The sequence below is a fragment of the Chaetodon auriga genome, chromosome 14 (assembly GCF_051107435.1).
Source record: "Chaetodon auriga isolate fChaAug3 chromosome 14, fChaAug3.hap1, whole genome shotgun sequence".
Lineage (NCBI taxonomy): Eukaryota > Metazoa > Chordata > Actinopteri > Chaetodontiformes > Chaetodontidae > Chaetodon > Chaetodon auriga.
The window spans coordinates 19,320,788-19,345,904 of NC_135087.1; the positions used below are offsets into that span (position 1 = coordinate 19,320,788).

Genomic DNA, 25,117 nt, shown 5'->3' on the forward strand with positions numbered 1-25,117 from the left:
AGTCACAGCGCCATGTATGCAGAAAATAAATAAGATGACCTGTGAGGAAACATAATTGTTTTACTGTACTTTATCTAGCACACTTTAGGCATTCATTTTTTCCTGTGGTTTATAAAAGTATGGTAAGTCAGAAAGACATTCTCTGACTAAATGCATAGTTGAAAATCCATTACAGTATCATGAAACTGTCTGAGAAAATTCCGACTAAAACATTTGACTAAAATCAAACAAAAACTGGATTTCACGGAAAGAATCTTGACAAAAACAAGACTAAAATGTGACTTAAACCAACTACAATTTTCAGTTCAGCGACTTAGACTGAAACTAAATTTAAAATTCTTGTTAAAATTAACACTGATATATCCACTGCTCACCCTTTCTCACTCCCACACACAAAAATCTTTTTACCCGTCGCTGCTTTAGATACCCAAGTATGGACAGTAGGAGCTGCAGGAAACTTTTCAGCAGTGTGAAAGAAAGGACAGGTTGACAGTGGACAGCTGGATCAGACAGTGCAGTACATTACAGGTTATCATCATGCTTTTCTTGAGTGTGTCATTTGTGTCATTCTTTGTTTTAGTCCCAGATTTATATGATATGTAATGCTGTTAAATATATTATAGGCAGATACATATCAAATTTGAATTCAGAATATTTGTTGACAGCCTTAAGGCCTCGTAGGCTGAAACATCACTGACACAAGTGTCACTAATGCTCATATCCTTACTCTTGATCGTGTCTGTATTCATTTTGAAGACCCGTTGTTTCAAAACATTAGGATGGCTTGTTAATTCTCTGAGTGCGTCTGATTATTAATATCACTACTACTATTACTCATACCACCCACTACTCTCACTGCTGCTCCCAGTGGTAAAACCAGATAGAGCTGGTGAAGGAACGAAACTCACTCTAATGACTCAAAAACAAAGAGCTTCAGGGAAGTTGTTTACCAAACCAGTACTCACACATCAGATTTCCTTCCTTCGACATTTCTTAAGGTCTCAGTATTGTGACAGACTTGATACATACTGGCTGCTATTATGAGCCATTACATATTAAGTATACCTAAATAGTAATCTAGTAGTATGTTTTAAAGTGTGAAAATAATATAGAAATAGTAAACTTTAAGTATGACGTTAACTTCACTTAAAGTATGCTTGCAGTATAAAAACTATTAAACTAGTAGCTTACTGACTGTGTGTGTAGACTTGAAGTACACTTAAAAGTGGGGGTGCCCCTATAGCTCAGTTGGTAAGGTGCGTGCACCTTTTATACTTTTAGAAACTAAAAAGTGCGCTAGAAGTATATAACTAGTAAACTTAGAGTATATCTAATGTGGTATATTTGCAGTACAAAATAAAACTTAAATGTAAACTAATTGTGTACTCAAGGTTAAATTTAAAGTATACTTTTAATAAACTAAAATTGTCCCAATTTAGTCCCAAGAAGTATTGAAAAAGTACACTTAGAAGTATACTACCAGTACATTGATATTTGTATACTTGCTGCATAAAGTATACTTACTTGCTAAGCTTTACGTAAGTATACTTAATAAAATGTACTTGAAGTATACTTCTTTTTCATAAGGGAAATGCTACATGTGAACATTCTGAGTTATTTTAAGATCTCTTCAACTGTTAACCACAGTCTACCTTTCATTCTCTAGACTTAGACTGTTTCTTTATTGATCCCAATTTGGAAAATTATTAAAAACATCTTTATGTCCAAATGAACATTCCCAGTGATGATATTTAGGAATAAGCACAGAGGGTGACGAGGCTTGGAGCTGCTTTTTCAGCCTCTGATTCTGTCACATGGCTCAGTATCCAAATGTCCATCACACTAAACAGCTAGAGACGCAAGGTTTGCTCAGACATTGACAAGCTGAGTGCAGGCTGGGACATGAGGGAATTAGACCTGGGAGCTCCTGACCTCGTGTGGTTGAAATTAGACAAAGACTGAATATATAACATCCTATTTGTTGGAACAGGAGAAGATAATTTCTCTTCAGTTATTACATTAATGTATGCCGTGTAGGAAAAACCAGTTGGAATGGAATATTACCAGTCGACCCTCCCAAAGTAATTTTCTTGTTATGAAGTCAAATCAAAGTCAAAGTTTTTTATTGTATATATTTTTTAGTATATATACTACTTACAAAAAGTCAGGGATATGCAGCTTTTGGGTGAAATTTCAGAATGAACTTACAATTAAGCAATACATCATGACAGGCCGTGATATGCGCTCATTATATCACAGCTGAAGGGCGTAGTTAACTGAGTGAGTGGTCCGGAAGAATCAACCCAAAACCTCAATGAATGAGTTTTTGTTTTTGTTTTTTTTTAATAGTTTTAGCTTTGAGTGATCACTTTATTAAGCGACTATATGTGACATCGCGGCAGGCACCTGGAGACGCAGCAGCGGCATCTGAATATCATGACTTTGAAAGCACCAAAATACTTGCCTTAACGAATTTCGTTAGTACATAATGTGAAGGATTGTAAAATAGCATTTCCATGAGGCTGTTCAATCAGACAGTGACAGATCACCCTGTAGAGCCCTAAGTGTCACAGTCGCTGTCAAGGTGCTGATCCTGTGACTGACCGTGAACATGTTTGAATGTTGTTAACGCCTTAAAAAAAGTAGACATCAAAACCGGCTACTTTTTGCTGCGTACAGTAACAGTTCGTTGTTGTCATGGAAACATTGTTGCTTCCCTGAAGCGGAGTGATACGCTGTGATAAGGCTTTTTAGAATAGTAGCTGTGATATACGCTCATTATATCACAGTTAACAGCCAATCAGAATGCCGGATTTCACCTTTCCGTTTTATAATGTCACTGTAGCTTGAACTTGTTACATTTTCCATAAAATTCACCCGAAAGCCAAATATCCCTAACTTTTTGTGGGTAGTATGTGTGTGTGTCAGTGCTGTTGATGTGTCATGTGGTTGAAAGTTGAAGAACATGCAAGTAGGTGGCCTTTATAGTGCATGAAATTTTATAGATGTAGAGGTATATAGACGAATGGGAGACCAGACAAAACCAGGACGAGAGAATCTATGAACAGCCTGACTTTCCTTTTCCCTGATTACAGCTGTAACTGATACATTCCTTTATTACTTAGAAGTCTGACATCAACTACGTACAGCAGCGTCCCAAAATAAAACAAAGGTCTCTGAGAACGTGAGAATCAGAGATGAATTCACCATCGCCACAGCCACACACACACAAACACGCTTTGCACATCCTGTGAATCAGAGCACAGTCACACTCTCATCGTCGCATTTCATTTCAGCCGTGCTTTTCTTAGAAATGCTCTCCCTAGCAGTCAAAGAAAGGAAGGAAGAAGGTAACTTTTTAATACTTAATGGCAATACAGCATGTTGTGCATGACGATAAAACATCTGACTGTCTTTGGGCCTTTTCTGTCTCAACAAGCCTCAAACGGGTGTGATAATATCAATAATAGCAGTGATAATATTGAGACAGCAGTGACAGTGTGTTACAGCATTTTGTTTGAAGAAATTCACCAACACGTACAGAAGTCTTTGTCTGGATAACGGCTTCCCATCAGTCCGCAATGTGAATGCTAAATGTTGGAGCGCTGCAGAGATCAACCAGCTGCTCTCACATGAAGTGCTTCCAACTCATTTCCACTGTAACACGGGTTTTATATAAAGCATGAACATGAGGCAAAAGCAAAGGCACGTTGGCCTCCGTGACAAAGTATAACACCTGAAACAACAAAACAGAGGCAAGTAACAAGGAACACATTACAACAGTGTAACCAAAACGCTCCCTGACTGGCCCACATGGCGCCGCGGGAGTCGTCAACACCACCAAACAAGAACAAATTAATATTTTCATTAAATCTCAACTCAGCAACTTATATATTTATTTTTTTGGTGGAAAAGAAAGAAATGAAATTTTAAGGTTTCTTTTTCTTTTTTTTTTTTTTTTAAAAATGTAAATTATGATCCAACATTCTCTGAAATGGCAGTCAATGTAACATGAACATGATAAGATGTATAGGCATTAATGTTCAGTGTGTCCTGACTTGTCTGGGTAAGTTGATCGACCATATTTTCTATATTCTGTCTGTGTTTTCAGACAGCAGGAATACATCCTGAACTGAAGGTTTATTACGGATAACAGGAATGGATAGAAACAAAAGTGATTACCACTGAACAGTATTTTAGGCACACTGTCATAGTGCCTGTTTTTGATTGTGTGTGTCGGGAACACTTTGTAAGACTGTTGTCAGTGAACACGGGTCATTTGCAAGTGATTGCATTCTGTTTTTAATTGTTCTCCACAGCATCCCAACTGTTTCAGAATCAGGGTTGCAGATGCAGGAATACATTCAGGGAAAGGTCCCGCTGTAATCCTCATAACAGTAACTGTAACACTCCCACTGATTATAATGGGAATGTTCTAAACATTGTAAAATGAATCGAGGGAGTCTGTAAATGCTGTAAAAACTCAGCTTCATGGTTTTGTTTCGTAGGTTATATGCGCTGCAATAAGCTCCTCTTCCTCTTTCCCTCCAGGGGGGATAAGTGAAGGTATATGAGGAAACCCTGAAGGGAGAAAGGGCAGAATGGCCATGGAGATACGTGGTTAAAGAGAGAGAGGGAGAGCGGGAAGATGTTTGGAGGGAAATAAGGCCACACAGGATGAAGACCATAAAAGGTGAACGACATTAACATGAGATGAGATAAAAGAAGAAATGATGAGAGGCACTGTCAGTCTCCTCTATTGTAACAAGAAGGGTTACAATGATGTACAGTATGTTGATTTAACACCATATGAAAACAGATATTGGCTTTTCATTAAATGACCAACGTCAACCAGTCAATGTCATTTACCTCCGTGTGATGCAGTTTGTTAAACTACATATTTAATGTGTCATTTATCAAAACTAACTCTGGATGCGTGGGAAGTGCTTCTCTGTGCAGCAATGCATGAATACGCCACCTTCTAGCTGTCGGTGAGATGTAAAAGCACGGGATGTCTGCTGGAGGCGGCTGCAACACTTAAATCCCGGCATCAGCCTCGAAACCTCGCACTGTACAAGTAAATGCTCTCCATATCACAGCGTGCTGATGCAAAGAGGTGCGACGACAATAAAGCAGCACATTTATACCCAGCAGTGAACCGATGTGACGGCGCCTGACGGACGCACGCTCTCGTCAGCGCCGACTGTCCTCACATTCGCTCTGCTGCTCACACCAGGCTAATACTGCAGAAGTGTGTTTCTGAGCGTCGGCCATCACAGGTAGTAAATAAGCCTGCCAAATGTGCTAAATGATGGGCATAAGCATCACTCTGGTGTGACACTGATTTGAAAAGAACAATGGGCTGTTTAACACTCCCTTTTTATCGCATTTGTCCTTTCCTCGTGTCCCTCTTTGCTCTGTCTCCCAGCCTCAGCCTGGATGACCGATGGGTGCACGTGCAGCTTTAATCCACTGTGAACCGTTCGACATCGGAGGAGGTTTCTGTTGCGGAGAAGATCATGAGCAGGATGCGAACGAGCAGAGCTCCGTGTCACTGTAAACTGTCATCAGCGGAGCCGGCGGCTGAGGACTGACGCTGGGCCGCTTCCTGTTCCTGGTGAACCTCTCTGACGGCCAAGATGCGTGTGAGCATGCTCTGTAGAGTGCTGCTCTCGAGAGGTTGAGAAGTGTACCAGTGGGAACTGTTGAGGTCAGAAGTGGAAGTTAAACGAAGGAAATCTTACAGCATTGACATAAAGAGACACCCTGACACATGTTACTGTCCACTAAAGGACAGGGTGAATCTGCAGCATGCCAGCAGTCATGATAGGAAGCCCTGATAGTAAGTGACACACTCAGTTATCAACACTGGGTTCCTTTACTGTTAGAGGACTGACTGACCTGTGTGTGTGCACGTTCTGCTCAGGCAGGAGGTAAAACAAGTCAGTTCTCTTCTTCACCGACTCCGGGCTGTTCGAGAGCAAGAAGGTGAAGAAGACAGAGCGTGCGTTCAGTTCTATGAGTTGTACTGGCCAGTTTAGTTTCCAGTGTGTGTGTATGCATGCGTGTGTATGCATGTGTGTGTGTGTCTCACCATCTAGAGAGGTAGAACTCATACAGTCTGACAGGACAGTGCAGAGGGTTGGTGACATTTTCAAGCATCACCAGGTCTCCCTCTTCTCCTGCTGCTGCCTGCCCTCTTCTCAGTCGCTCTAAAGACAAAAACAAGCACCGAAACTCGATTAATATTTCCAAACACACTTTGCTTTTTTTTTTAGGACAGGCCATGTACCCACCTGTCTCCTCCCGCCGCGGCGTGCTGCCTCTCTGGTGTCGGAGGTAGTGGACTTTGCCGGCTCGGTTGCAGGGTTTGGAGCTTCGAGTGAAGTTGGAAAAGGAGAGGCTTTGGTGCTGCGCCAGCGTGGTGAAGCGGAAGTTCTTGGTGCAGAAGAAGAGCAGGGTGTTGAGCAACACTATGGGGGAGTAGGCGCCAAGCTGCTTACACTCCCACAGGTAGGACTCCACGACACGAGAGGTCACAACGCCACCTTGAGGAGGAAAGAGGGAGACTCGGTCATTACCAACAAATACTTCTACATAGAGAGGTCATTAAACTAAGAATTACTAATAAATTATAGTAATAATTACTTCACGGAAATACATGATTAAACGATAATATGTCAGTGATCGTACCACTGGGGAGTGCTTTAGGTTTCCAGAGTCGCAGCATCCCACTGATCTCAGTGGCAAACTGACAGTACAGCTCGTCAGTGAAGATGTTCTCTATGCGACCCTTCATGAACAGGTACTGTCCAAAAAGAGGGGGAGACAGAACAGAAGGACTCAATAAGAAACACACTAAAAGAATCAGACATGAAACCGGTGAAACAGTGTGTGTGTGTGTGTGTGTGTGTGTGTGTGTGTGTGTGCGCACCTGCTGTATGCCCAGACAGAGGTAGAAGATGCTGTCTGGGCTGTAGGTCTCTCCATTGGGCCGTCTCACTTCTTTGACGAAGTGAGACAGAGCAAAGCTCAGCTCAGCAGAGTCACACTGAAGGATGTCTTCTTTAATGTCCACTGGATTGGCTACAGGGGAAGAGAGCAGAACATACAGCCAGTGTAGAATAAAAAGTATTACACCGGGACCAATCGGCAGCTCAGAGGCAGAGACATCCTCAAACACAGCTGGAGCAGGAAAGAGAACTGAGGCTCACGTTCTCTCAGCTGTTTGTTTCGTTGTTGGACCCAGCTCTTCCAGGCTTTAACCCCGTACAGGTGGTTCACTTTGGTGACGGCTGGAGTCGCCACTGCACTGCGGTCCAATGGAGCAGTTCGCCTCCGACCCTGGATGGAGAAACGCAACGAGTACTGGACAGTGTGGGAAAAGGTTGGCACAGCTGGACAGCTGACTACAAGCACAAAATACACCTTTAAGGCTAAAATATGGATGCATTTGAAACCTTTTTGGTTCTATAAATGCATACAATATTCCAGAATGACATCCAAAGAGAGGGTGGTACTCTTTGTTAAAAGGGTTTCTGGAACAGTAACTTCCACTGTCAGCTAGAGACTCACAAACCCACCTGCAGGAACACGTGTCTGCCTACAAACTACAGTCAGAGTAAAAGGTTTTAAATCAGAGCCTGCTCATCTATCAGGGGAGTCGTACCCGTTTCCGGCCAGAGAAACCTTCTCTGGGTCTCTTCACTCCTCGCCGTGGAGCAGGTGGCTTCTGATCCAACGATTCTGCAAAAGCACACACAGACGACTTGTGAGTTAGTGTGTCTCTTAAGTATGTTTTCCATCTCCACACGGAGTTTATCCTAAACAAACAAATATGTTTGGTCACTGGCATCCAGTTTTTTTTAATTCAACAGTTTCATTTTACGGTTCACTTGAAGTTATATGATGTCTCACCGGGCGGGAAGTCGGACTCTAAGTCCATCACTGGAGAGGGGGGTTGCTCGGTGCTGGTGGTGGGCAGGTCGCTCGTCGTCGTGCTCTCCTCTGGCTCGGTAATAAGTTGGGGATCAGTCGCCTCTGTGCTCCTCTCTGAACTCGCACTCAGTGGCAGGTCGGCCTGTGCTGCTTTTTCAGTCTCCTCCTCTTCATGGATTATGGGAGTGACCACGTCTGGCTTCATGTCTCCACTATGAGAACTGCTCTGGTCTGCAGCAGACACACACATAAACACAGGCGAGGTGAATGTGAGTCACTAAGTGTTTGATATATGGCTGCTTGTTTTGATAGATGCAGCAAAAAGTGTGCATATACGACTTCACCTGCACTGGAAACAGGCCCATCTTTCTGTTTTTCTTCCTTCATAACCAAAGGCTCTGATTGGACTGCTGCATCTCTCATGTCCTTGTTCTGTGGTGGGACCACCATTGGTACAGGGACCTGCAGAAAACAGCAGAGGAGTTAACGGTTGATTTGCTGCAGCACAGATGCATGCAATACAGAAGACATCAATCACTCCGAATTCATCATGTAAGTGGACGTACAGGCACGGGAATAGCCATGGGAACAGGTGTGTGCTGGGAATACATGTTCATAGGCACTGGAATGAAGACCGGCACTGGGACTGGCACCATTAACACCTTCACTCTCTCCTCTTCTGCTGAGGGCAGAGGCGGATCTGGAAGAGGGGGATAAATAAATAAGACAGGAAGATAATCAAGAACGTTAACATTCTGAATTGAAAATAGCTATTTGCAAACCATTTTGAAAATGAGAAAGAGTACAATCGATAGAAGAGTAACCAAAAAGTCAAAGACTGTGCAGTCACTTTTGAGGACAAGAAGATTATCTGTCATTTTCAGAAAATGATTCATCAATATATTCATGTTAAAAATGGACAAAATATTTTAGTGTATCTTCTTTATTGCTGCTGACAGGTCCTGACAAAACCATTCCAAACATCATATTCATCACCCTCACGTTGGTTTGGATTTGGATACACATCAAAACTTAAATATGAGATCATGGTTGAGAACACTGGTAACCTCTGTCGTGTGTGTGTGTGTGTGTGTGTGTGTGTGTGTGTGTGTGGTAATGTTGTGTAATGTTGTAACTACAGACTGGAGGGCCTTTTCAAGTCACAGCAGATCACCGCTTACTGCAGGTGTCACACCTCAGCAAACACAATTTTTCAGACAAGAGGTCAGTGTTTATTGAATAAAGCTTCCAGTTAAATCTCTCACCCTGACACACACACACACACACACACACACACACACACACACACACACACACACACACACACACTGCACATGTATCAGGGAAGGAAAAGCTGATGACTATAACTCAAATAGGAAAAATGTTGCAGAATTTTTAATAATTTTAACTTTTGATAAAAAAAACTTCAATGTCATTAGCACTGGCCAAACCATTTGTAACCCCTCTGATCATTCTTTATCTGCCCACAGTGATGTTTCCTTCTGTATCCTGTGTTTCTGGTGTGCCAGTCACAGGTTTTCTTGAGGGGGAAACACTCTGATGAAAGCACCTCAGTCTGTGCTTCTCTGTTCTCACAGTCCGGCGCTCGCCCTGACCACTCCCGCCCGGACCTCCACTCAACAATAACTGTTTGCTTGCATTTCAAAGGGGGGGGGGGGGAGAAATAAGCACACAAAAAAACAAAATTTGACTTTCCAATTTATTGACTTTGCATGTGACAAAACATAAACCACCATGTTCAGGTTTTGACAATACTTCTCTTTAAACAAAAAAGCAGGAATGCAACAGAATTTCACAACGCGATACATGTCTGTTATCATGAAAACAAGGACAGAAAACATGCAGTTACAGCAGAGAGGTAACACAAACGTAGAACAGAAGGTTGTAAAAGGAGTTGTTCTTTTTTTTTTTTTTTTAAAGTAAACATTGGAAATGTCATACAGGGTGGAACCAAGGCAAAGCTGACGCTCTGACAGCAGGGGGATGAATGGAAGTCAACCCTGGTTCGCATGACTGCATCAGTCGTGAGGTACAGCGAGGAATCTTAAACGTTCGAACACATTCAGAAGAAACATTAACATGTAGCATAACAGTAACAACAATAGGTTAACTAGATGTCCAAATGAAAACTGCTTTCTTCACTCAGACACTAAAAAAAAAAAATATTCAAGTGGTTGGAGATTTTTCGCCTCATATGTTCCTGACGGGTGCACCTCCCCTAACAGACGGGAGCACCGGGCCAAGAGCCACCAGCTGGGAATTTATGAATGAAATAATCTACTATGGTGGCACATCTGCACAGAAGTTAGATAGTTCACTTCACTGGAGGGGAAATCCTACAGAACTGAGCCACTGTTTTACAAGATATTACAACAGAACACAGGATTATTTAATACTAATTCAGTACTCAAGTATTGTCAGTCAAAGAAGAAGCACATTTAGCAGCACAGTTGCACGGAACCTGCATTTCCCTGTGAAGGGACATTTGTCCTGTTTTCTATGACGTAAGTTTAGGAGCTTATTTCAAAAAGGTCTCCCAAATTTGGTTTGGAGTAGAACTAAAGCCTGTGGTATCCCCTTCAGAAGACGCCTTCACTGGGGCATTTCCACAGGCGCATGCATCTGGGTACACAGGTAGGCACGAGTAACCTTAATGAGCGTGAGGATCAGGGCACAAACTGTTAATGCTAGTGAAATAATGAAGGACTTTTCGGCCTGTGATGTCAAGTGATACCACACTGTGGGATGAGGGGGTAGTAAAAACATGCGTGCGTGCCGTTAAGTATAAGAACCCAGCAGACGTAGGGTGGCTGCACAGTCCATTTACACAACGTGAAGCATCAGATTCACACATTTTAAGACACGTGATTGGGGTCAGCTTTAATGATGTGAAGGTGTTGTAACGCAGATTAATCAATGAGGTAAAATTGCAAACACACTTCCTGTAAACAAATACTTATTCTGCCTTTGCGGTCAATAAAGGTTCTGGGTTCGACTTAAACAGAGAACCATAGGAACCGAAGTTAAGGTCACTGAAGTAGTGTAGGTGTGAGCGCCGGCATTTAAGCCTGCAGCGGCTTCGTCTTTGTCCGGGGTCGCGGCGGAAGACGACTTCTCGCGTCACCGGATCAGGAGGCTGCGGAGAGAAAAACTTGGGTGACACACTCGACCCTCTTAAGAAGTCAGTTGAATTTACTGGGAGGAAGTCGACACGATTTACACACACTGAGCACACACATGAAATAGGAATCGTTGGATACAGCTGTGGTACAAACTATTTAATGGTGCTATCATATATTTATTTTTGGTTTTATTCTGAAGGCTCACCTTGTGTTTCCAGTTCAGGAGTGGTTTTGTAGATCAGTCTGGTGTGGTAGAGTTCAAAGCAGGGCACGGGGCAGAGGCTGGGCTCTCCTGAGCACGTCTTACAGTAATATGTAGTCTTCCTCCTCAATGTCCCACAATCCTTTCCACAGTGCGCCTCCTCTTCTCTCTCCCCATCGTTCTCTTCGTGTGAGTTTACTCCCCTTGCCTTCTCCGCCTCTTCTACCGTTTCCTTCTCCTTCTCCTCACCCACCTCCACCTTCTGCTTCTTCTTCTCTTGCTCTTCTTCCCCCACCCTCTTCCTCTTGTGCTGTGAGCAGACCTTGCAGTCAGAGTGTGTCTCCCTTTCGCCCAGGAAATGGCGTCCGGTCAGGCGTGCCGGCACGCCGTTGCACGGCTGAGTTTCTCCCTGAGGTTTGGCCGACGGCGCTGGAGATGTGGCTGCGTCAGCAGATGGCCGGGCGGGTTGCGAGGAGCTATCGAGCAGAGCTGGTGCGCTTATTGAAACTGCTGGCCGTGAACAACGAACAGTTGAATGAACCAAAAGAAAATGAGTGAATTAGATGGCGTGTACAAAAGGACACACCAGCCATGGCCTGAAGGAGAACGGCTATTTCTATCAGTGCGCCTAAACCGAGCTACTGCATTATTTTGTTAATGCTTGCTGTGGGTGTTCGCATTAACTGGTGTAGAACTCTTGGCAACCTTTGTCTTGGCAGAAAAGTCTGATATTTTGTACTTAATAGATCAATATTAGCCCGTACAACACTGTCCACCTTGTGTCAGGCAGACTCAACGTTTGGATTCTAGCTGGCTGATCTGATCTGTGACAGAGAAAATATTGAAACATAGCAAAGTGCCCCGTAATGAAAGCTAACACTCTACCACCAAGAGCTGTTTGGTTCGATCAGTAAACATAAGGAGACTTTTGGACAGATTTTTTCCACATGCCAAGCAGGACTGAAGCTGCAGCCCCATCACAGTGCGTGCAGAGACATGTTAACGACCATGGTGGAAAAGGCAGGAAACTGTATAAAACTGTCGACACAATGTCTATCAAGACACGTTAAAATACTTAAATGCTTGATGTTTCAAACAGCCTTAATACCCACGTGGTATTGGGACACTTCTAGTGTGAGGTAAATCTTTGCAGTCTCAGCGTCCTGTGTGTGTGTGAGAGGCGCTACACTACCCAAAACTTGAGTTTTCTTGTAGTTACCTGCTGATCCAGTGGAAGGTCCGGACAGCTGGCAAAAGCTCCCTTGGTCCATTGTGAAGGGCCGACACAGAACTGACTTGTTCTTCATTTGACGTCGACGGGACACAGGCACTCGCATGGCGTCAGTCTGAGTACTGGCCTGAACACAGACGTTAACGTTAGAAGGGCAAAAATAAACAAAGGAGATCTGATCTGGTCCTTCCTCATAAATATCCTGCAGTGGTTTTATTTCTGACCAGATCTCAAATGAGATATTCAGAACTATGAATATTTGCTACAATTCTTTTCAAAAGTTGAACTTAAGCTTTGAGTCTGAAACACACACTCACACATACAGAGTACATACATGGTCTAGGTTCTTGCCATCGACGTTGGAGGTTGGAAGTGCTCCTATAAGAGAAGAAAAAAAATAGAACCACACTGAATCAAACTCTACCATAAATATGTCCTGTATCAACTATGAACTCTGATCTTGCATACACTGATTAATTTCACTATACTAAATGTCTCTACCTCTTACTAGAAACAGTGAAGCACTGCAAAAGTTGTCTAGGGAAAACATTTGGACTGCTCTCTAAACGAACTAACCAGTCAGAGCGGTATCTGCTGACACGCTGGGCTGAGTGGCCGAGCCGTTGGCCAGTGAGACCACATCCGCTATGACAGGATTCATCTTTGAGGAGTGGTGGGGCTGGGTGGGGGCTGGGGGAGAAGAGAAATACAGCAAAGTTACAACAGCTCTGATGCGCATAAAGACACGCGCTGCTCACGCTTCCTGAAACCATCACGTGTACCAACAGTGTCACAATAATACAAACTATGTGTCTGGCAGCTCATCGTGGCTGAATATGAACAAAAGGCTCTGTGGTGTCTTCACCTACACTTACAAACTGTAAAACAATGAAATGAAAGTATAGCAGTGCATACTGACCTGATAGCTGATAGAGTGAACATTAACCCTGCTCTCCCTCCCTTGCTATGTAAAAAAGTCACACCTGTACGAGCCAATAAAGTGCATTATAACTAGCATGAGCTTCTTGGCATGGAAGCAGCCCGAGCACTCAATATCAGCGTGATGTGTGAACACAACTTACCATATGGCGTTTGAGGGGCCGTTCCAGTACCGTTACTGCTGGTGTGCTGGCTCGTCTCAAAATGCAGGTAGCAGTACTGCAGCAGGCAGGGCAGGTTGCAGAAGTTACGGACTGAGCCCAAACACTGCAGCTTCTCCGTCATGTAGCCCTGTTTCCTACAACTGTCACATCTCCCCATCTGGACAGGAGAGGAGGGGGCAGAGAAGGAAACATATTGAGCATACAGTAAAGTACTCCTCTTGGGTTCCATGGCATACAATGTACAGTGTTGTGGGACATCCATCTGCTTACCCCGTAGTAGAGTACAGTGTACTGGGACATGCAGTGGGGTCTGCAGAACTCCTCCAACCTGCCTCCGTAGTGGCTGTGCAGCATCTTCTGGCTGAAGCCGGAGCAGTAGGTGCAGGGACGCCAGGGATGATCCTTGTTACGAGATGTCAGGTCGTGTTTTAGGAGTAGTTTACAGCCTGCAGCACGGGATGGGTGGGGTATTATATTATACAGAGCACCACAAACATGCATTTCATCCAGTGACACCAACTCAGTTTGGCATTTTGACCTGTGCTGATTATTCATTTAAATGTATGGAAGGCCAGAGCTGCAGCCGGTCACAATGTCAGGCCTCTAGCACCGATCATTACACTTTAATAAGCAACAAGCAAAGCGTTAACTCACTTTCACTGCAGAAGAACAGGTCCTGTTGGTTGTAGCTGATGGTGTCGAAGAGCACTTTCTCCTGTTTGCAGCACTCGCACATCATCAGGATATTCTTCTGGGTTTTATACTGCTCGCAGCACGTCCGACTGCAGAACATGCAAATACGACCCTGCAGGCGAACATCATCATGAGCACGATCACATCACGGTGAGCGTTAGACGTATCATGCTGGTAGCTATGAGCAAGAGTGTGTCTGCGTGTGCGTGTGTCATGTGTGCTGTGCTCCGTACTTGGTGACTGAATAGCAGCGGCTTGATGTTGAAGTGTTTGCTGCACTGATGGCAGGTCAGTTTAGAGGGGTCACTGGGTCCACCCTCTGCTGGTTTCTGAGGTTGACCAGCTGGGGCTCTGGCCTGGGCTTGTCCCGGGACAGAGGGGGAGGACATGGCTGGGTAGGGAGGCACCAGTGGGGGCACTGAGGTATGACTGGGATGGTGGCCCTGGTAGGGGACTGAAGATGGGTAGTCCTGAGGGACGGGAGGGACTGAGCTGGCTCCGGCAGAGGGGCCCGGTTTGGGGGCATCTCTGAGGGAGGGGTCCCTGAAGAAGGAGGTTCCGTTGATTGGGTCTGGATGAGAGATGTGCCCGGACTTCTGTAATGACAGGAAGAGGAAAAATGTGTTAAATCTGCAAAAAGACGAGGTTTACACCAACAGATGCTTCACCAACAAAGCTGGTTCGATTCAAAAAGCTGTACCCTGAATATCGAAACACAGTCATAGGAGCAGAAGTTACGAATGGTGCCGTCCACCATGGCAAGGTGATACTGAGGAACAGCCGACACTTTGCACAAGCAGCAGGGGAATGCAGTACCTGTGGGGAGAGAGAAACATTCAAAAACCCAACCGCTGCTCATGAGATACACTTTCCCTGGCTCTGATTGTGAGATCAGTCGCAGTGATGTAAATGAAGATGCTACCTCTGGTATTAATGTGCATTAATGTGGAGCATGAGCATATTTCTCATCAACCAGTGTTGCATTAAAGACTGCATGTACCAGCTAACCCTGGCGTGAGTGTGTGTCTCTGTCCTGTGTCCTACCAGTGAGAACGTGCTGTGGCGGCCGACTCTGTTCCACACAAGCAGATGAGCAGTAAAGCTGAACTTTGCCCTTCTGGTCTCGTTCCATGACAGTGGAGGACACTATCGCCATCTTGTGGCAGCAGGCACACTCTACCATCTTTCTGCAGGTCTGTGCGAAAACACAATCAGTGCCGCAGAGGCTTACACGCGCACATTGACTTTGTGATGCTCCGTGATTTCTGATTTCTTTTTTAGCAAACGCATACCTGTTTGTAAGTGCCGATGCAGGTAGGACCACAGAAGTTGAGCTGAGATCTTTCGATTGTGAGCGTCTGACAGGAGCCTGAGCTGCTGTTACAGTAAAGGCCGCAGCCTTCACAGCAGTTCATGGCCAACTGCCGCATCTTTCGCCATGTTACAAAACAAGCATTACTACAGAGTCTGTGCAGGCGACCTTGATGGGTGACCTCATGCTCAATCACCTGTGGAGATGACCACGGTCAGACACAAGAGCGAGAGAATTAGACTTCAGAGTGAGGATGCAGAGAGCCTGACTTTGATTTTGACACAATGCTGTTGACTTGGCGTATCAGGTGACTGAACACAATCTGCCTTTACTGTAAAAACCAGCCCGCTGTGTCTCTCACCCTATTGGAGACTTTGCAGACACTGCAGAAGGGTTTTTCGGGCTGTCGCTCTGCTGGTTTCTCAGGCGGCTTCTCGGGCTTCCTCTCCAGTCGTCTGTCGGCCCATTTATCAGGAATCTTCTCACACTGTTTCTTCTTGTGTCGAAACACAGACAGACAGAACTGGCCACAAAAGTGCATGTAGGTGCTGTCGTCTGCGGGAATGGTGATCATGTCCCTGGGCTGAATAATCTCTCTGCACAGAGGATAGCACAAGGAATAAAGCGACACAAAAGTATTTTACTAAACACGTCATCAGAAGCTTTTGCTGTCATCAGTCTGGTGGGAATGTCTGGCTGCCTTGAGGCGCCCTTTACACTTTACAGTTGTAAAACCAGCTCTGTGTGTAAACATTGACCTAACATTAAGGTAAGATGCAGCAAAACAGCCCAAAGTAAACACAGTCTTGCTTTAGAGCAGGAGCTGCCTGTGGTTCAAAGACAGTACCTGTTGCACTGGAAACAGGATCGGTTCTTGTTGGCTGGAGGCAGATGGCCAGTCAGACAGACAGTGGAGCAGAAGAGCTGCGTCGAACCTTTTCTTTGGAATGCTGTTTGGCCTTTCAGCAGAACCTACAGCCATTTGCAGAACCATGACGCATGGAAATGAGAGGATATGACAGTCTACGTTACTGCTCAAAGTCAACTCAAAGAGTTAATGTTTGACATTATTAATAGTAATTAATAAGATAAGATTACCTTAGAGCAGCCACTGCAGCGAACACTGCCAGGAACGGGGGGCTGAGGTGGGCGGGGGGGTACTGGTGCCAGGGCTGGTAGTGAACTTGGGACTGGAACTGGTGGTCTGACAGGGAGGGGAGTCATGGCTTGTAGGACAGTACCTCTACTGGGGATAAAAATGGCCGCTGGAGGGGGGGCCAGGGCTGACACTGGCACTGGAGTGGATGAGAGGAGAAAGGTTGGTAAAGCCAAGAAACTCCATTTTTTTTCATGCATGTAAAGTGTGCAGTTTGAAACCACGGGCGGCTGATGCCTCTGATACATTTGACTCAGGAAACAAAAAGGAGAAGAAGAAGAAGAAGAAGAAGAAGAAGAAGAAAAAGAAGAAGAAGAAGGGATACTTTATTGATCCCTCATGGGGAAATTCACTACTCTTGCTGAGCAGTGACCCTTTCACAAGAAAATGTCAGACAAGAAATATGATGATGAGGAGCTCTGACAAGACATTCTGGAAGTGCTGCTGAAGGCATGGATGCAGCGCACGAACCGACATGTGTGCAAACATTCTGACTTCAGTGCAGTCTAGCAGGCACACATAGTGACCTAACCCGAGTGAAAACACAGAGTTAATGTTACTGACTAAATCCTTTCAGAAATAGGTTTAATCTTCAAAGAAAACATGGTACTATAAGTAGGGAAGGTGGTGTAAGGTGTAATTTAAAAGGGTGCACGTGCAGCCTCCCTCAATCTGTAACATGTTAATGCACGTGGATCTGGTCAAGTCTATAGCCACCTGCCAATCATCTTCATCTTCAGCCGCGAAAGAGGCTGCAACGTAATCCCTCCGGAAGTCTGGGCATCGTCAAAGTACGTCCAATAAAAGTGTTTGTTTCTGCCACTGACAGGCTCAGAATATTATTGTAAGTGTCTGACATGATAGAAAGGATCCCTGCAGACAGACCTTTCTGTTAAAGAGTCAGATTCTTTCTGTTTCACCAGAAACAGCTGTTCTATCGCTCTGACCAAAGCCGCCAGACTGCATTTACATAAACATTTCATCACCGTAAAACACACTTCTCGGTTTGTCTTTCCACTTTTCCAGCAATCAGCATTAATTCACAGAGTTAGATGTGAAAACACTGGGAGAGGAGCGAGAGCGTGGGTGGACATCAGAGAAGCAGAACCAGAACACTCTGGAATTGTTTTCACCGGAGAAATGAAAACATATCGGAATTCAACTGATTTTCTTGGTTTAAAAAAAACGGTGACTGAGGAGTAACGGAAATCCTGCCCAGGACACAGTGTGACCACGACGAAATGTCAGCTGTGATGTTAAAATGAGAAAAATAAATAAACAAATAAATAAACTCACTGGTAGGGGATGCAAAGGTGTTCCCTCCACCCACAGAGTAGACAGAGCTGATCCTCAGCTCCTCCTGAAATGAGATCACATGTGGTTAAAGTGGTGAATCATGGCTTCCCCTCCATTATCAGCATGAAAATGTACACACACTGATAACCTTCCCTCCCCCACCCACCTCCTGATGCTCCAGCTCCTCTTTGATCTGTCTGATGGAGCTCTGGGGCAGTAACGCAGCATCGTAACCCTCATCAATGGGCTCATCTTTAATATTGATAGGAGACATCCGGGGATTACTGTCCTCCATTGGAGCTGCCTCTGACCTCTGAAAAAAATAAAGAGTGTTCATAATTACCTGCTGAAGGCTCATAAATGATTTCAGATGCAGGTACTTGACAGTGTTTCCAGATGCCTACCTCTCCCTGCTGGCTGTCTTCTGTCTCCTCCGTCTGGTTGAGGATGCCTCCATCTGACAGGAAGGTAGAAAAGAAAAAAGTTCAATTAAAACATGAAACATTTCACTCAAGAGTTTACAACTACATATGTTCATGGAGTTCATGGACAATGAACATGTTTTACAAACAACTCCAGGGCACACTTGAAACTGCTGAAAGCTTTTTACCCTGCTTTTCTTTCTGTGGGACAATCCTGGAATATTCAGCTCACGGTCTGTTGTCATAAATGAAAGTTATCCACCTTTAGTGCTGGGCGGTATACTGGTTCACACCAAAAAGCAAAAAAGAAAAATCGAACCAAATGTAACTTCAAGGCGCGTTTGCTAGAGGGACTCCCTACGACAGAAAAAGCAAACAATGGATTGAGATTACAAACTATCACTATCCACCTGGCCAAGGACATGGTCCTGCTGAACACTGTAGAAAAAGAAGGCTTCAGGCAGATGTTCAAGACAGTGGATCCCAGGTTTGAAATACCGAAATACCAACTAACTTGGTAGCATTGCAGAATGACGGGGAGAGACTCAGCTAAAAGCCTCTACCAAGCATTGACACCCAAACGAAACATAATTCATACCCTAAGAAATTATATGAGCATGTAACAAAAAGACGAAAATAGCGTATGTCCACTTCAGAGCGTCTGCTGATTTCACCACTTCATGCAAACCACACAAGCCTGGTATCATATGAAAGCAGAGAGTCTGATGATCACGAAGATGTCTGCCTCCTCACTGTTCGACGCAAACTCGGTGAGCTAGCAGCCAAAGAGTAGCAGAAAAAAACTTTGCTAAATCATACAGTATGTCTTACCTTTGCTGTTTTCTGGTCAAAAGTTATATTCCAGCTCGAAAAAGGCTGCTAATGTCTCCTCCTATGAGTCTGTGTTAGTTTGAGATCAATCACGAAGGTCCTGGTTGTTTACATAAAGGGGGGGGGGGTGTCTAGAGTGGGGGGAGTGCTCACATGAAATATACTATCTCTGGGGTTACTTCCTTCTGGATCTTATTTGGTGTTTCTATGGTGAATTTGGGTGCTGCCCCTCGATGCTCTTGACTGGTCAATTGAGGCGTCGATCATCAAAATCGACCAAATGGTTGCGGAGCTACTGACCAGTGTAACTGTGCAGTTATTCATACAGCCCTTGTGGTTTCAGAGCATTGTAGGATTCTGATTCCTCACTTCAGCGGAACCATGAGTGGCTCTTCCTTGTAAACAGCATCATTTCCTGGGGCCATGCAAACCTGTATTAATACTAGTGTGGAATTATTCTACAATATTCACTCATCGTGACAGTAAAATAGACCATGATATACATTCTTGGTCATACCGCCCAGCACACACCAAACTCTGACACACCCTGCCCATCTTAAAGACGTGTGCTGCCTAAAGTCTTCTAGTAAAAGCTGCAAACAACCTATTTAATAAAGACATATCAAAATGCTGAGACAAAGCAAGCAAGCTACCATTACCATGTGACACCACTCTCAATCTTGTCACTCAGTCGAGTTATATGCTGGGAGCACTAATTCAAAATGTGTCAAATAAAAAGTCGCAGCTGCTCCTTTTAAGTTTTGCTTTGCTCTGAAGTCATCAGGCTGTGATCTCTTCCCTGTGAAGTGGGTGTCATATAAAAGGAGAAGGAGCAATGTCACAAAGTGGGTAAAATCACTGATTTATTAGGCACAACATGTCTGCTCTCTCTCAATAACTGCCTCAATTCAACACGCTCTATTGGCTTTTGGCTGCTAATAAAGCCCCTCCAGCCTACAGTGCCGACTAAGTGCACAAACTACAGGTGATTTGTGGCCACGGTCACTTAAAGGGCCACAACAGCTATTCAACATTGTACTTCAATAAAGATGACAGACTTAAGATGGTCACAATCAAAGCAGCAGAGGCTGAGATATCCAGAGTTTTAGTCTCGAGTACACTGTAGGTCAGACCCTCACAGCTCTGGAGCGTACGTCTCTACCGTCCTGTGAAATCCGTTTGAATGTCTTCCAGATTCTGTTTTATTTTTCCACGTTCTTGGTTTTCCTGCCTCTGAATATCTGCATGATATCTTCGACACATCGTCGTGTGTTGTGGTCGTTGTTTGTTGAAGTGATGCCTCCTGCTCAGAGAACCTCTTCAACACGACTCTGTGTGAGAGTGAGACACTGAAACCCTGCAGCCTAGTTTCTATTTGTTCAGCTTAGACGCTGTGGAAAAATGCTTATGATGCTGGGAGAATCCCTGATTTTTATAAGCTGCATCAACATTTTGGCAATTTCCGCAATATTCCACATTTTATGGTTGATTCTGCTTTAATTATCAAATTCATCGTGGAAATCATGGGGACCTACATTTCCTGTAATGCTGCTCGTGAGAGCCTACCCATCAGCTAAATGCCCATTTCTTAGAAACGCCACACCATCAGTTTGGAGTGTGAAAGTGGTGGCGTGTTCCTTTGGTCTGCTGGTGTCAGGGCCTATGAGGACACTGTGATTCAATACAGTGAACGGACACGTGTGATCGACTCTCTAAATTCTGACGTGTACGTGGCCTTACCTTGGCTGTGCTCAGGCGTGGGGTCCTGGGAGGAGTGGGAGGTGTTAGCAGACCCACTGCTCCCTTCCCTCTCTTGCTCCTCCTCCACCTCCCTGGGCGGATGAGAGAAGGGATCGCCCCGACTTATGTTGTTGCCCACTCCAGGTTGGCTTCTTTTTCTGTTTGCCTCACCCATTTGAGCATCCTCCTCCAGGCTGCCCATTGGCAGGGCAAAGTGCCAGTCTTCATCATCTTCCAGACCGTCCAGCGCGTCATCGAATGCTGCCCCTCCTCTCCCTCCCCTCTGTCCTGCTCCACCTCCTTCACTGGTTCCCATAGTAAACAAAGAGTGTCGCTCAGAGGATGGGGAGGAAATGCGAGGAAAGGACGGCTCTCCCATCCCCTCATCCATCTTTTCCTCTTGCCTGCTGCCATTGCTATCTTCTTCTTCTTCCTCTTCCTCGTCTTCTTCTTCTACCTGTTGGTGTTCCTCTTGTCCTGAAGTTTTGTCATCTCCCTTTGTCTCGTCCGGACCTCCGCTCCTGGAAGACGTGGCAGAGCCCCTGGAGGAGTCAGCAAAATCCCCAAGGCCCATCACTTCGTCAAACACCCTGGACAAGCGCTCCTCATGCTGCGAGGGAGAAAAAGCTTAGCTGAAAGGGGATTTTAAGGGGCGAATAGTCACGTTTGGAATGAATGATGCACTCTAATCCTCTATTCTGGACTGTCAAACTTAATAGCTACTCATAACATCAAAGGGAGCAAAATTAGAAAAAGAATAGTTCAAGTGTTCGCTGAGCCACTGAGGCAGTGACGTGCATGTTGTATATTGTACTCCCACTCCTTTTCTGTACATTTCAGTTTCTCCACATTCTACATTCCTTCAGGAGAGCTGGGGAGAAAAGACATTTCAACTACAAAGGGTTACCTATCAGTTTAACTGTTTTTCATGGAGATGCTTATCCTTTCTTCCAGCTCCACACCAGATAAAGGCGTTAAAACCGTCAGGATTGGCTGTTAACAGATCTCAAGGACCGGACAACACTGACAAGTTGTAAATCAGACATTCCTGCAGCACTGTTTTGTGTGTCCGTGTGCTTTCTGTTCTACCACATCAGGATAATGCAAACGATATGTTTGATTTAACTTTGGATGTTCCCACAACACCAAACTCATAACTGTATGGTATCAAGGTGCCCCTTTCTATATTAACGAGTGCAATCAGGTTTGAAAAGCGAGACAAACCTCCACCTTACAACAATGCCACAGTGATAAACTCTTTGATCTCAGCTGCTCGTGGGAACAGCCATTTGTACATCACAACAGTATTTTTCACATCGATTACAAGCGCTGAAAGATACATGTGTCGATGAAGATTCAAAAATGACGGCTCTTCTCCATTTGAAAGTCAAGCCAATGAGACAGCATGCACACCCCCATGGCCCTGCATGTGGGGCACCTAAATGGACAGCAGCCACCGTTCACTGTATGAAATACACCTGTGCTTTTCTGGTCTATCACATGTTAAAATGCTTATCGGTCCATCTGCTGCACATGTTGGAGCTCTGTCCTCATCCTCTGCAGGTTTGGCTGTATAACTGTTGAACACAGTCTGCCAACAGCAAATAGGTACCCGACACAACTGGCTGGAGAGCCAACTCTGCCCATTACCTTCAGCGGCACAAGCTACAGAATAATAACCAACAGTGACAGTAAAGGGCTCAACAATCACCACAGTCTACTGTCAGTATACATGACTTTGGTGACATATGTTTGGCTCCTAGTGTGTTTACAATTATACTGTTATAACGAGCTTGTATCTTGGTTACTGTTTGGGCTAACATGATGAACACAACTCCTCACAATAACACCAAAAGCCTCGCCTCACTGACTATGACCTGTTCATGTCAAAGTTTAAGGGATCTGGCAATACAAGACTTGATGTGATCGCTGTCTTCCTATTGATCACAATGGCTACAGGCTTCATACCGTCCGATCAGTCATATGGAGGGGGCGCCCCACCAAACTCTATTTAAATTCAGCAATGCACAGCTTTCAGGCGTATTGGTGAACTTTTACAGACGCACACGCCCCCCAATGAGTTAAGACAGTGTGGTTCGTTGTAACTGTTCATAGCCATCAGGTGAAAGGAGCTTTTAAGTGACTCGCAACTCTTAACTTGAATGAAATCAACACTTTTTCATTGTTCGCAAAAGCCATCCACAATACAAGGCTTTGTGGACCCGCAATCAACTGCAACACAGATTTACAGAGCTGGATTCATAAAAGCTTTTAGGGCTAACAAGAAGACCTGCGTTATACTGTGCCCAATGTGCTCTTTTGCTGATTATCAAATTGGCAGTGTGTATAAACTGAGCTTGTCGTAGCAGCATGCATCAGTGCTGAATAGCAGCAAGCTAGTGTTATAAGCTAGCCAGCTAACGTTAGCTTAAATATGCACATCTCGACCGGAAGCGAGCCCACAATACCTAAATGCCACATTGTGTAGCTGCATCAACTCATCAATTCAGCTCGCCGCATGATGGCAGCTGTAATTATATTCTAGGTGTGTATTCCTCACCTTTAATCGCTTCAGTCTAAATTCCTCTGAATCCGCCATGTTTTAATTATGCTGCAGACGCCGCGCTTCGTTCCAAACACCCACCCACCTCTTTTTTTCCCAAGCTTTATGGATGCAAGCAGTTACCAACAAAAAGACCGATGCTGTGAACTCAGTAAAAAAAAACACGAGCTGGCCGGACGACACCAGCAACTTATGGTGTAACGACTGTGTGCATAAGACGACCCCCTAATGTGTTCGGATATACTTTCTGAAGATAAGACATATTTTACACAAAAACCGGCAATTTAGCATAAAGACGACGACGAACACGAAACACTTTTGTGGGCAAGATGTAGCATTACCGTATTCTGAATGGCTTTTACTCCTGAAACTGTAGGTAGTTGTCAACGACGGTGGCTTTCCTTAGTTAAAATGGTAATTGTGCTGCACAGACGTAGTTTGAGTATTTGTTTTTACTTTCTCAGTCCTCAAATGTACAACTCGTCCCCATCTTTGTAAATTCTAGAAAAATGTACCGTGCCATATTCTGGTCATTACGGTAATTCCAGCTTGGCGTGATCGCAAAGCGCCGGCTGCAGAGAAATGACAGCTTCAGACTTGTCGGCTTGTCTTGCACAGTGGTTTATTCAGCTTGACGCACAGAAAACTCAATGCACGTCCTCCATTTTCTTTTCCCACGATCTGGGAAACTTGTGTTTCAGTTAATACCATACATAATTGATAGCACAAAACTAAACTGCAAATAGAAATAAATAGAAATTTAATTAAGTCTCTCTGCAAAGCCATCCATCGGGGTATGAGCTGTACACGGGGCATAGTATATTTCTGACTGTAATATGGTAAGTTTTGTCAAAAAGATGTCCGTGAAATAGCGCCGACAAAATGTCAAAAACCTCATACTGTATGCCAAAACAGGCCTAATCACTTTTATTTCGATGCAGCTGTAATCTGACTCTGCAGATAATTGTTTTGGGTCAGAGACATTTTTGGAAGTCATTTTTACTGGAAGGGATTAAAAAAATCTCGCAATTACGTTTATTAATTTACTGTTCATCAGTCAACAAGCTGCCACGTGTGGACTGACTATTTGTTCTGTGCACTAATTAGACAAATTGCACAAGGCAAGCGTCAAGACCACAAAGAGAGAGGATATTGCCCTGTCCTTTGTCCTCAGGTTCATTACTCGACATCCTTTATCTATTTGATTAACTACTGTTAACTCGGTGAGGAACACGGTTCATCCTGCAGTCCCAGCGTCAGAGCTCCTGTCCAGCAGGGGGCGATCTTACCAAATGTATGGCTCTACCGTAAAACATGGTAAGTGCGTAAGCCACAGTAGTGCGCACGCTACAAGAGGCGAGGGCGCAGCGGTAAAAACAGCAGAAAATGGGCAAACAACTTACCTGCTGAAGTTCCATTTGACATGTTAACATCTAGGCACCGACAATGAGCGTTTTCATAAAGTTGCGTCGCGTTTATTGTATCCA

At 44.5% G+C, this 25,117-nt stretch overlaps 1 protein-coding gene across 4 annotated transcripts; it reads right to left on the reverse strand.

Annotated features, from left to right (window-relative positions):
* Window positions 1-3,329: 3,329 nt before the first annotated feature.
* Window positions 3,330-25,109, reverse strand: LOC143331308 (zinc finger MYM-type protein 4). 4 transcript variants are annotated; one of them, XM_076748037.1, is made up of 29 exons: window positions 23,628-23,704; window positions 21,068-21,677; window positions 18,479-18,531; window positions 18,241-18,387; window positions 18,075-18,138; window positions 16,721-16,917; window positions 16,470-16,594; window positions 15,984-16,218; window positions 15,603-15,818; window positions 15,355-15,505; window positions 15,011-15,126; window positions 14,544-14,906; window positions 14,272-14,422; window positions 13,888-14,063; window positions 13,597-13,774; window positions 13,091-13,204; window positions 12,849-12,892; window positions 12,503-12,641; window positions 8,505-8,638; window positions 8,283-8,400; window positions 7,918-8,169; window positions 7,670-7,746; window positions 7,215-7,344; window positions 6,935-7,086; window positions 6,694-6,808; window positions 6,297-6,548; window positions 6,095-6,212; window positions 5,902-5,970; window positions 3,330-5,702 (listed from the first exon to the last, which is right to left on the reverse strand). In XM_076748037.1, the coding sequence occupies exons 1-29, from the start codon at window positions 23,664-23,666 to the stop codon at window positions 5,552-5,554; spliced, it is 4,686 nt and encodes a 1,561-aa protein (XP_076604152.1). In that variant the 5' UTR covers window positions 23,667-23,704; the 3' UTR covers window positions 3,330-5,551. The 4 variants fall into 4 exon arrangements, with proteins under 4 accessions (XP_076604152.1, XP_076604151.1, XP_076604150.1 ...); XM_076748036.1 differs by lacking the exon at window positions 23,628-23,704 and adding an exon at window positions 25,034-25,109 and having other exon boundaries at window positions 6,095-6,548; XM_076748035.1 differs by having other exon boundaries at window positions 6,095-6,548.
* Between the last annotated feature and the right edge of the window lie 8 nt (window positions 25,110-25,117).